The sequence below is a fragment of the Rhinatrema bivittatum genome, chromosome 11 (genome assembly GCF_901001135.1).
Source record: "Rhinatrema bivittatum chromosome 11, aRhiBiv1.1, whole genome shotgun sequence".
In the NCBI taxonomy this organism is placed as follows: Eukaryota; Metazoa; Chordata; class Amphibia; order Gymnophiona; family Rhinatrematidae; genus Rhinatrema; species Rhinatrema bivittatum.
Genome location: NC_042625.1, coordinates 24041751 through 24054534, shown reverse-complemented (window position 1 = coordinate 24054534; position 12784 = coordinate 24041751). Strand labels below are relative to the sequence as shown.

At 44.6% G+C, this 12784-nt stretch overlaps 1 protein-coding gene across 2 annotated transcripts in view; it reads right to left on the bottom strand.

Moving 5' to 3' along the window:
• Positions 1–12784, bottom strand: part of CUX2 (cut like homeobox 2) — a 382795-nt gene that overhangs the window by 167179 nt on the left and 202832 nt on the right. Inside the window, exons 2-3 of one of the 2 annotated variants that reach the window (XM_029620055.1) lie at positions 9766–9876; positions 5992–6043 (exon numbers count right to left, since the gene is read on the bottom strand). In XM_029620055.1, coding sequence (XP_029475915.1) covers positions 5992–6043; positions 9766–9876 — 163 coding nt within the window. The remainder of the gene's footprint in view (positions 1–5991; positions 6044–9765; positions 9877–12784) is intronic. The other variant, XM_029620054.1, reaches the window with a different exon arrangement.

The window sequence follows — 12784 nt, the reverse complement described above, 5'->3', positions numbered from 1 at the left end:
GCAGCAGATAAGAACCATAAGAGCCTCTGCCCAATTTCATTCCTGGTGCAATGTCAAAGACCCGAGTTGATCTCTGGTTTTCTCCTCACTTCATTGCCACTAAGGGTCCTCTAATCTTATCCCATTCTTTCCTAAACTCCATTATGTTTTTGTCTCCACCACCTTGACTAGGAGGCTATTCCACGCATCCACTACCATTTCAATAAAGAAATATTTTCTGATGTTGTTCCCAAATCTGCTTCATATTGTGACCTCTTCTAATGCTTAATTTCCTCTGAAAATAAAAAAGGTTTGCTTATTGTCCATTATTTCTATCTTTCAGCTAATTGAATGTTTGTCTTGCCTCTTCTTCAGGGTATACGTACGTTCTTAAGTCTTATCTCATATAACTTTTGGTGTAGCATCTGGACTTCCCCCAGCTTGTCTATATCTTTTTGGAGGAACAGCCTCCAGAGCTGGACATACCTCTTTTCTGAAGTACCTATGGCTCTAGGAACTGACTTACCACTTTGCTCTGCTAATCTGACCTCAAACACGATCCCACTGGCCTAATCGATGGTCATCAGTGTCTCATGCCCACTCACTGCGTACTGCTCCCTTGGATTTCTGCAATTCAAATGGACGACTTTGCACTGAATCTAGCCACTTACAATGATACAGCCAGACCAGGTCCGATCCCCTTAGGCGCTCCCCTCATCACCCTTCTTTCCTCTGAGTAATGGAAAGGCAGCAGGGAACAGATAAATGGACTGCCTGTTTGAGTTTCACCTCGTTTGAACTGCAGCTAAATAATGGCAAATAACATATTTGCTTTCTAGAACACAAGCTCTGTATTATTTACTTTTTAATTATTGGTATGCTAAAACTTCTCTCCCGGGGAGAAAAATGGCTCCACTGTTATCTTCCGCCACCCACAAAGCAGCAGCAAGATTGTGCCGGGAAATTCAAGTTTAAAAAAAGATAATGAACTCAAACTGAAGGATCCATCATAGAACACAAGACTTTAAAATAAGACAAAAAAGTACATGGGACTTCACATGCCCTTTGGAAAGCACCCACAGATACGACTGGAACCCGGGCTTCGCATCTGCTTTTGTTACGGTGGGCTGACTCTGGCTGGGGAATAGCGTTCGTGGCACTTGGAAATGCAATATAAATGCGCTGGATCCTAATCCCGCCCAAAAACGTGCTCCACCCTGGGAATGCCTCTCCGCGCTGCGTAACCCCCTGTGCGCTGGGGGCAGGATAGGAAATTTTCATTCGGGCCTTCTGCCTGGCTAAAACTGCTATTTGCCTGGGTGAATGGCATTCGAAAAATTGGGGTGAGTCATTTAATAGTCAAAAGGCAAATGAGATTTGCAAAATTACTGCAAGAGTTCAGAAGAGCTGAAGCCGTTACTGGACAGCTTTATTATATTGTGAGAATTTCTCTTGAATGTCACTTTCTAAGAGCAATTTAATAAAAGGTCATGTTCTCCAGTAGAAATGTATGCTTATTTTGAGACTATAGTAAGAAATAGACTTAAAATAAGTTTGCCTGAAGGCATCTTTCATTCACACACTTTGGGGCTGCAGCACTAAGCCTTTTGACATTGCTACAACAGTGACTAAACTAAACCACATACGTACTCACACACATATGCGCATTATTTTTCAATTACTAGTTTTTATGGGTATTTAATCATGGAGGAAATCCATCTCTAGCTGCTGCAAGGAGGAGAGTCGCAACCCTTGCCAAATCGATTGATACATGCATTGCATCCTTCACAAAATACTCTGGTCTGAAATGGCACCAAAACCACATTCTACCTCTCTATAGCACCGAAATTAGCTACGCTCCAATTACTGGTAACTCTGGCATGCCCTCTGTTTCCAGCCTGTACTTCTGATAATCTGCACTACGCCTTTTCCAAAAGTTTGCATTTTTCTAATCTTCTAAGCCTGGCAGCCCTGATCTTTTCTTGCAACAAAGAAATCACAGCAGCCTCTACTTAGCCAGATAAGTGACTTCTCCTGTTAAGTGGCGGCCGCTGAACATAGCCGGATATTCAGCAATGTACGCACGCAACCCTTTTAAACCCCTCCTGTGCGCGCCGAGCCTATTTTGCATAGGCCCGGCGACGCGCGCAAGCCCCGGGACGCGCGTATGCCCCGGGGCTTGAAAAAGGGGGCGGGGAGTGGGCGGGGCAGTCCAGGGGCGGGGCGGCTGTGCGTGCATGTTATAAAATCAGGCGTAGAAACGAAAATCTGGCCCTATATGTTTAATACATACATACATTTTGTTTTGGTAAAAAAAAAAAAAAAAATGCATCATTCATTTATTTCCACTGAAAAAAGAAAAGGACTGACGCCATCCCTTCATGCTTTTCAGATTCAATGGACAACACAGATAAAAAGATTTCAAAAAAGTTTTGTCTTTCCATTAGCATAACAAAACCTCTAATTTAGATGTTTTCATCTCTGTATCGAAGTAAAAATAAGTTTAAATAATGACTATAATAAATGAAGGTAATTAATTGCAGTTTGTTCCTTTACTGTCTAGTCAGCTTAATTTTACCTTTTCAGCTAATAATGAGAAAATAATTTTTGTGCTCTGGGGGTTAATGATATGTAACTACAAGAGCTGTTAATTGCATGTTGCAAACTATTCATCAAAATCTCCATCTGCGCAACTTGATTATGTTTGCTAAATTATTGCTTTGAATTATCTTTTGTAAAGCAACTTTTATAATTAGCAGGGCTTTCGTCTTGCTCCTTTCTGTGTTTGCAAGGATATTTAAAAAAAAAAAAAAACAACTTTCTGCATTTTAAGCTGCTTCCATTAGAGTCCATTTACGGACCCTTTCCCATTCTCCTGGAGCAGAGAGGTGCACTGTCCGGTACGTGAGCTGACCGGGAACACAATGGCAACCAGCTCTAATGGCCTGGGGATAACAAATATTCTTTCAGCGCGCTGAGAGATGAAAACAGGCATTACCCGCTCGCTCTATTCAAACACGAACATAAACCAGGTTATTATTTTGGAATAATTCTTATGTCTGAATGAAAGATAAGAAAAGCAGCTACATTCCCAGCACTGCTGTTGAATGGACGGCCTCCGGGAGGCTTTCATACTCTGTCAGAGCGAGTCATGTGCTTGCCTAGCTGCGGCAGCAAACTATGGCTGTTAGGATTAGCACTGTGCCAAAATTCTAATTAAGAACTAATATGCCAGGGTGGCCTTACCTTACACAGGCCCTCCTCTGCTAAAATAGACTAATAACTTACAATTAAGGGCTAGAGTAGAGCCCAGGATTTAATGCATTTTTTCAGCACTAACTCTGTTTCAGTTTTGGTTTTTCCAATTTGCAAAAGGAAAGTTATCAATGAGTCCGCAGAGCACGGGGTGAACTATGGGCCCTATTAAAGCTTGCAAGGCTTGTGTGAGTCTCTCAGTGGCTTAAGTTTTATTCTTCCCCACATCTGCTCATGTTGCCAGTCAGGGCCAGCACTGCCGGGAGTGCAAACGGTGCATCAGCACAGGAAGGCAAAGAACAGCAACAGAGATAGCAAAACGATAGGGTCCTGAGAGCCAGACAAATTCAAAGAGCCACCAGCACAAATAAATAGCTGCACCACCAAAGCATTTTAGGTTTATGGGTTTGGTTTTTTTAGGTGGTTTGAGCTGCTTTGTGTCTGTACCTGTGAGAGGACCTAACTTGCGGGCTTTCAACTGCCCACAGACTGCCCACAGACTTATGTACCTGCTTTTTGAGCGGGTAAATGTTCAATAGAAAATAGTGCACATGGATTTGAAAATACAATCTACATGTGTTATTTGTATATTCCGCCCAAATCACTACCCCAGGAATGGCTCCTCATGTTAAAGGATGACAATTTCCACACAAGCAAGTAACATGCAGAAATTGCTATTTATCCAAAAAACCGATTTGGAAAATTGTCATTATTATTAAGATGTTTTCTTCATTTTCTTTCCCAACTCAGTTACTCTGGTTCTTTTGCTTTTAGGTGCATTAAAAGCCCTTGGAGGTTACTGCCATATCTTAAGAACATAAGAGCAAGGGTCCATCAAGCCCAGCATCCTGTTTCCAACAGTGGCCAATCCAGGCCATAAGAACCTGGCAAGTACCCAAAAACTAAGTCTATTCCATGTTACCGTTGCTAGTAATAGCAGTGGCTATTTTCTAAGTCAACTTAATTAATAGCAGGTAATGGACTTCTCCTCCAAGAACTTATCCAATCCTTTTTTAAACACAGCTACACTAACTGCACTAACCACATCATTGGTGCATTTCAGCTTTTCCACAAACCAAACACAAAACAGCTCACAAAAATTTGGAAAAATGACAGACTGGCTGAAGTGCTGTGATGCAGGGTTGATTCTCCTATCCAAAAGAGACAATGGGAATTAAATAATGGGTTCAACCCTGGAAGGGGGCGGGGTTTAGGGGCAAGAGGAAGGATGGAAGGCAGTTGTGGATACTGTGGCGCACCCTTGTGGCAGAAGAGTGGCACTGAAAGGTTCAGTTTTGGCAATTTAGCTCGTGTGTTGCCTGAACAGGTCATCTGGGGAGCAGGGGGAAATGGAGTGGTAAAAAAATTAACACAAAAGCAGGCCTCAGGAAAAGGGTGAACTCTCCTGAAGGCTTTTTATATTCTTGATGCATATTCTAATGAAGGATATTGGAAAAACTATATTTAAGGAGGAAACAAAACCTCAAAATTGTATTCTTTATGGTTATCACTCTCTTCCATTTGTGTATGCACAGGCAACGTAATAAATCAATAGAAGATTGCCATATAAATAAAGCAAACCAAAAAAAATAAAATAAAGTGATGAAAAATATGGAAATAAGTCGCATTTGCACGACTCCAGTTATTCTTGACGTCAGTATTTTCTCCTGCTCGGGAGAGACAGATTTAAGGTAATGTAATGTTCAGCTGATGACAGATTCCAGCGTGTTAGTTACTGCCGCCTGCTTTTGGTGCTTATTTCTCCCTAGTGATTGCCATCAAAGCAATATAATCAGAAGGGAAGCACCGGCCTCCCCCACCCCCTGCCACCCAACACGTACTTCCAAATACCTCATGCCCGAGCATTTTAAAATGCACTGAAGTGCTTTTCCCTTCCCTGCCGGCCCTCTGTCATTCCACTCCCGGGGGGAGTTCTATAAAAATATTATTTCTCAACCCCGGTATAAAACAGCGTATGCTGCATTAAACCTTTCCCCGTCTTCCCCACCCTCGTCCTGGTCACTTGAACATTCCACCAAATATTTGAACACGGTGAGCGCATGCTCAGAAAGGGTCATAACCCAACGTTTGCTCCAGTGCGGTATCTGTCGCACGGGGTACGCGCACTGGAGAAGACGACAGTGCGGCCGAGATGTTTTCGCTTGCTGAAGGAGGTTTTATGTCAGAGACGTAAGAGGTGTCGTGCTGGGTCGGAACCAGCCGATGCCTAGTTAAAACGTCTATCAGACTTACAGAATCATTCTTCACTGTGCGATGTGCCGGTATCGCATGTGGTATTATTAAAAATAGGGGAAGGGGAGGAGTGAGGGCAGGATTTGGGCGGAGTTACGTCCTGGCAGTGCCGCGGGCGATGTTTTTCACGTTCTCGCCGGCAGCACCGCGGGGAAATAACTACACCTTTTCCCGTGGCGCTATGGGGGCGATGGTATGTGGCGAAACCACACCGCCGCGATGCGACCGGCTGCACACTATCGCCCCCCCCTCGCCCCTTTTTTTTGTTCGCGGGCCATCATTCTGCTATAAATACAGCAGAATGATGAATCTAGGGGATAAAAACGAGCCTATTTTTCATTAATACGGCTGTAAAGTCGGGGAAACGCACCGTTCGATAGATTTAAAAAAAAAAAAAAAACCCACTTGTCTTCACGGCACAGTTTAGTGTTATTTTACTGCTGTCCGTTTCCAATCCAACATTTGCTGAGCCGCTGTGCATTTTATAAATGAAAGTCCAGGATCTTACCTCTGCCTGGAAACTCTTCAGAACTGGGGCCACCACCTCCCTGATTTCCTAAAGAACAAACAAAACAAAAAAAAATTAAACAGCTCGCCAAGCAAACTGAATGAGTATCAGATCATACTTTGTACCAATCTGCCCTCCTCAAACAACTTCTTCTCAAGCTACTGCTGTGCAACTCAAACGTCACATAAACACAGATGCAAGTACATGAAACAGAGAAACGTAAAACCTGACGGCAGATGAAGACCGTACGGCCCATCTACATCCCCCGCTTAGCTGCATCGCCACTTCCTCTCTCTGCCTGTCCCATGTTTTTCTGATTTCTAATACAGCCGTCATCTCCACAGGGAGGCTGTGCCATGCATCCACTGCTCTTTCTGTAAAGAAATATTTCCTTAGATTACTCCCCAGTCTATATCCTTTCATTGCCATCCCACGATCCCTTGTTCCACAGCTTCCTTTCCATTGAAGGAGACCCCCCTCGTGTGTACTTACATACATTATATCTCCCCCTTTCTCACCAGGATTTGTGTTTAGATCTTTGAGTCGGTCCCTATGTGCTTTATGACAAAGACCACTGACCATTTTAGTAGCCACTTTTGAAGGTACGGGCTCCAGACTTGTGCACAGTATTCCAAGTGAGGTCTCACTAGAGACTTTTATACAGAGGCAAAACTCTTTAGAAGGGTAGCCCTGTTATTCTGGGGTGATAAAAGTTACAGAAGCAGCTGGCATGTTATAGACCAACCAATTTATCGAAGGCCGAGCTTTCAAGGACCACCGTCCACTTCCGTGTCAGATGCATAAAGGACACTTTTATACAGAAGCAACATCACCTCCTTTCTCTTGCCGGCTCTTTCACTCCCTATGCATCCAAGCATCCTTCTTGCTTCCACTGTCAACCTGTCTACCTGTTTCATGGATTGTACAATGCATTGGTGGAGACGGCCCAGTACTGTACCAATCCACAGACCACATGTTGCCACGTGCTCCTACTTCTTCATGGCTAATCCTTGATTCTTTGACCTCTGCCCACATTTCCCCACCTGCTTGCGAGGATGATGCTCCATATCAGGAAGCAGCTGAAAGTTGAACACCACTCACTGCGCGTGCAGTTTTCAGTCAGGCACTCACCTGGGATACAGCGCACCACCAACCGCTGATGCGGATCGGGGTCTCGACCTAACTCTGCCATTAATGGTTTTATTTGGGCCTACGAGGTGGCACATGCAGCGAGGCATTTCTGTGTGGCTCCAGTAGGCCAGTGTGCCGGTAGGCCAGTGTGAGACCGCAGGCCTGAAGACGACGTTCCCCTGCATCCAGGCTCCAGCTGGGCTCAAACCAAGGTCCTTTGCAAGCAAAAAACCGTGAGTCGCCAGCTTCCTCTGTAAACCAGTTGGAAAGACGTTACGCACATTTTGAGGTTGAGGTGGTTTCAAAACTGGGCCAACTGTGAACCAAACCCAGGATTCCTCACCATCTTTTCGTGAACCGCCACCATACTGACTTCCAGGCAAACTGCAGCAGCAGCTGTACCACCGCAAATATTAGGTGCAGATGGGCCAGAGATGCTGCGATCATCGAGAACAGGTGCTTTGCACAAACCGAACCAATGCACCCAAAAATAATTTAGTCTACTGGAAAAAACACCTTCTTTTATAAGGGGACGTGGAGAACATGTTGCAACACCACGCATTGCCATCTCCAGGGAGAGAAAAAAAAATTATATTAATTTTTGTCACTTTTGCTTTTCTTCACCCAACTGAGATGAGCATTTTTCTCCTCACCTGAATTTGCATTTGCCTTCGTGGGGGGGGGGGGGGGGTGAGCTAGGACTACTTTTTTTTTGGTCATTAAACTGCTGTGTTATTAGTTGTAACAAAATGAAGACCATTCCTTTACCAATCAGTCTTTATTAGCCGTGTAAAGCGCTCTGACAATGGCACCGTCTACGAAAGACACCAAAATGGTAAGCTACGTGCTCTGGTGTTAAGTATAAATTGACTTCCATGCTAATACAGCTGCTTCTAGACACCCAGCAAGGAATTACGGTCTGATATTGCACAACTGCCCAATGCTTGCTTCATGCAACATAGATCCCTTTTAGATATATTTAGATCTATCTATCTATCTAGGAAAACAAGGAATATTGCTGTTATCTCCTGATTTCCAACCAAGGAAGATGACAGCTCAGAAGAGATAAAGCACAGGTTGTAAATCTCAATTTAGGAGAAATATGGACATTTCTTCCACATCCTTGCAGCGTTCTACCTCTCTGTAAATGTTAAGATAAACAGTTGGGCCACAAATTATGATTTACATTCACGAGGTAACCAAATTCCTTCCTGCAAACACATGCAGTGAGTGAGGCCAAATTCGATCTCACAGTAAAGGTGCTAAGAGAGAGAGAGCAAACCCCAGGAAGAGCCCCTGCTAGAACCCACTGCAGCAAGCCGGGAAGGTTTTTTATTTTTTTTTTTATCCTGCATCGTTTATCTCTGTCTGTGAAATGGTACAAGAACCAATTCAAGTGGCGGACAATAAGAAAAAGAGGAAAAACAAGGCAACTTAATAGCACAGTAGATGATGACGGATGACAACCAGTTGGCCCATCCACTCTACCCGATCATTTCAGTTCACACAATTAAAGATATATCCCACCTGCAAGCCATAAAAGCTTGGCCTTATCCAGGTCAAGTTTGTAGTCTTCTGCTCTGGTTCTCTGCCATACTTAATCTAGCACTCAGCCTCTGTCTCCTTTCTTCCCCCACACCCATAGGATGTCATTGCATAAAATCATAAACCCAGTTCCACTGAAATCACAGGTCCGAGCAGTGCTATTTAAATGAACCGTTCTGAAAACGTAGGAGCTGAGCACGCCGTCAGCTCTTTGGTGCCCCTACCCACCCAAGACGGGGAGCATATAACTAAGGCACCTATACCCTGAAGTATCGTAACACAGTTATTATATGACCCAAAGAGGAGTGGGCGCCATTTTTGGGTTCACGGAAGTTCTTCGCCACTGCATCTGGCAAAACGGGCAGAAGGTACCACCCTAGCGAAGTTGCAGGAATGGAGCAGATACTGGGCTCCTCCAGGAGCATTCTGGGCATTGAGCGGTACAAGGAAGCATATCACGGGCAGACACCTTGGAAACTGCGTCCTGGCATAAGATACAGTGCAGGTCCCACTTTCAAGGACACTCCACTGTCACATCCAAAACCCGTCTTACAGGGTCTATCAAGTGGCCAAGTGATACTCAAGGATCTCATTAAAAAACCTGTAAGGAGGGAAAGTCAGGGACATTACATATAAGTTATATTTTCAGCTGCTGACTGAAGGATAACAGTAAAACGATGACACAATCTCTTTCTTCCCGTGCCTGGTGACAACCCTGTCACAAATGACAGGACTGCCTCCGGTATTTTTAGTGACTTGATACTAACACAAACCACTGACTCTGCATTCTTCACTAAGTCAACATGAAAAGCTGACAAACTGCGACAGTGCTGTCCCAAGCTGATAGCCCTTCAGCTGAGAGGGGAAAAGCAGCGTGCCAGGGAAAACAGAATCTGCGGTAAAATGCGCCCATATATATCCTTGGCACAAAGACCTGTACCAGATTCTCCGGGTTAAGAGTGCAAGCTCCTATTTTTTTTCCTTTTGGCTAATTAGGCTTTTATGCAATTAGTCACTTCCACAATTGTCAAAATCTATATAGGAGAACTATGCAGTCCTACTGGGTTAATGCCGTAACAGCAAATATACCATACCTCTGGCGCACTTTTCTTAAATTCCCGGCTGAGCTCAATTAAATGTTTATATGAATGTTCACTTTCCTCCTGCCGAGCAGCAAGCTCTGAAGCCACAGAATTCAGTTCCTTCTGGAAAAGAAAAAGAGAGGCAGGATTATTTGTTTTGATTTTTTCTTTTAAACGTACATCATACATAGCACCCCTGGACCTTGGCTCAACAAAGCCAAGGCAGGCGGGATATTGACGGCATGCGCATACGAACGAGTTAAGGAACCGCGTACCACTGTATTCATGGCAAAAGCAAGAAAGCTTTTAAGCTCATCAGAGGCTGAACCAATCGATGCTCTTCTTGCAAAGTTTTTCAAAGGGACCGATGGCCCAAGTTCATCAGGACTTGTTTAAAAGAGCGAACATTCTCCTGCCAGGTTTTTATCTGGAGACGCTGCCACTGCCAACTTACATATATCAACGGAAGGGAAGGGAGCCAGCTATGACTTACTTACACTTACGTGTCCATAAATAAGCCTCGTAAGATATATATGGCTTTTTAATTTCCGCACAATTTGGAAAAATGAAGGTGCAAAAATTGAGTAAACTGACCTTTTTGCGTTCTCTGCAATAAATCAGTTCCAGTTCACTACAAGTGCAGGAAATGTTTCGTTAAGGAATTATGGATTCATGTAAAGCTAATTTAGCAAAACCTTCCCCGTCTTTATGATGCTGAAAACCAGCAACAGGATGTGATTTCATGGCTGCATCTGTTACAGTGTATGTGCTACTGATTTATGAGATATACACACACACACACATGCACACTACAACAAGAAGTGCCACCCAGAATTAGTCAGGCCTCCTTTCTGCGACACATGCACACACTCATCTATGGGCCACACGTATGCCGTGAACAGAAAAAAACAAATCCCGGTCAGAATCCTTACCTCACCCCTGACATTAACCTCCAAAGCTTGTGTTGACAGGGCACCAAACAGAAAGGTTATTGGAAGGTGAGGGAGAGGGACACACAAACAGATACACACAGACCAACATGGCAATCTCCTATGCCTTTTTCCCTTTGGAAGGAAGGCTAATAATAATAAAATATAGATAGATAGATATAAACATCATACAAAAGTATAAAACATCTTCATTTAAGCAACTGTGAAATGAACCTCTAAGAACCACGGCTTAAAATCTGTGATGGCCACGGAGACATTTTCTTTCCTCTGCCTACGCAGCTATCATTGCTCTGGGATGTGCTCCTCATTTCTAGCCAATCGAATGTGGTCTATGACATCACTAGGGAAAACTCGGAGCGCCAGTCACGCCAAAACAGCCCGGAACCGCCACCTTGGAAGTTAATTTCACATGTCTCAGGAAACTTATCAAGGAGCACCAGAAACACATTCAAGGTGCATGCCCATTAGATTAGTCCTATTATCAGAAAGAACTACTTTTCGTCAGATAGCATTCCCTGTATCGGATGACATTTTCCCATACAGATTTATTTCAAGCATTCCTACAGTACCTGAACTGCAAGTCATTTTGAGCTCAGATGTGAAAATGCTGAGTAGTTTACTTTAAAATCCAAATCCAACACCATCACTGGGCTAGGCAAAGCTAGTCGAGCCATCGTAACTGCAGGGGTTAACATGTAGAAATACACCTTGTATTTCCTCCCAGCCTACATGGTACCCTCCAGAAATCGAGACGAGACACTGCAAACCACTTCAGACTAACTTCCGCCCTGTGGGTCTGACCACTAGGTGTCCCTTGTGCGCGATGGCTGGTGTTCCCTCCCAGGGCAGTGCCTGCTGCCTCTGCGGCATCACGAACCCCGGCTTAGACGTCAAACCCTGACATCTCCCGTGACAGGGTGCCTCGCTGCCCCTGAGCCCTCGGGGCCAAGCTCTTTCACGCTCACTGTAACATGTTCATAAGGGAGACTGCAGCTTTACTTGCTATAAAGGTAACCTTAGAAAGGAGATCAACCCTGGGCCGGTCAGGGCTGGGGATGCTGCATTCATGGCCTCTGGGAAGGGGAGAGGAAAAGGTGTCAGTCGTCACGCAATGGTATCACCCGATGGTTCACGAAGGTAGTGGTCTGAAAGCAGCTCCGGCGTAGGGCCCCTCCAGCTGAGGATGGAGGTAGAAAATAGGGGGAAAAAATCCCCAGCTAGTGTCCTGAATGAACTGGGAGCCCCAAGCAGCAGTACGGAAGGACACTGAATGTTGCCTGAAAACCGGTCAGTGACGGAGACAATTTTTAAAACAGCCCACGGGGCCTGCAGGCTTCATTTTGAAAGGGAAAATCCCTGTGGAAATTCCCTTTGAAAACTCAAGCCAGTGGGGGAAACCAGGGCCAGGCCCTCTCGGACAGGTTCAGAGAAGCCCCCTCGTCACCTGCAGCTTTTCAGGCCCCGTAGCCATAACGAAAATTTAAAAAATGACTCGCGAAAACAAAAGGCACCAGAAAACAAGCAAAACAATTAAGTGAGAGGCCACCTTTTGACACGGAGGCCCAGGTCCATGCTCCCCTCTTCCCAGTATAGCTGGGTTTAAAAAAGGTTTGGATAAGTTCTTGGAGGAGAAGTCCATTAATGCCTATTAATCAAGTTTACTTAGAAAATAGCCACTGCTATTAATTGCATCAGTAGCATGGGATCTTCTTAGTGTTTGGATAATTGCCATGTTCTTATGGCCTGGATTGGCCACTGTTGGAAACAGGATGCTGGGCTTGATGGACCCTTGGTCTGACCCAGTATGGCAATTTCTTATGTTCTTATGTTCCCCCTGCCTCTGATTGGCCTGAAGGATGGATACATTGCAACCACTTTGAGGCGGGTGCAGAGCCTGCAGGGATTTCAAAATGACGTCCTTCCCCCTGCACCCATTTTTCATTCCACCTCTCAAACCCTGTCCCTTTTCTGCCCCTGGTAAAAGTACCTGCACTGTGACTGGGTCGGGCACTTTTAACAAGAATGCGGAAGCTGTTATCAGTGGCTCTTTTCTATGTGGCCTGTTTATCCCTCCTTGGGCC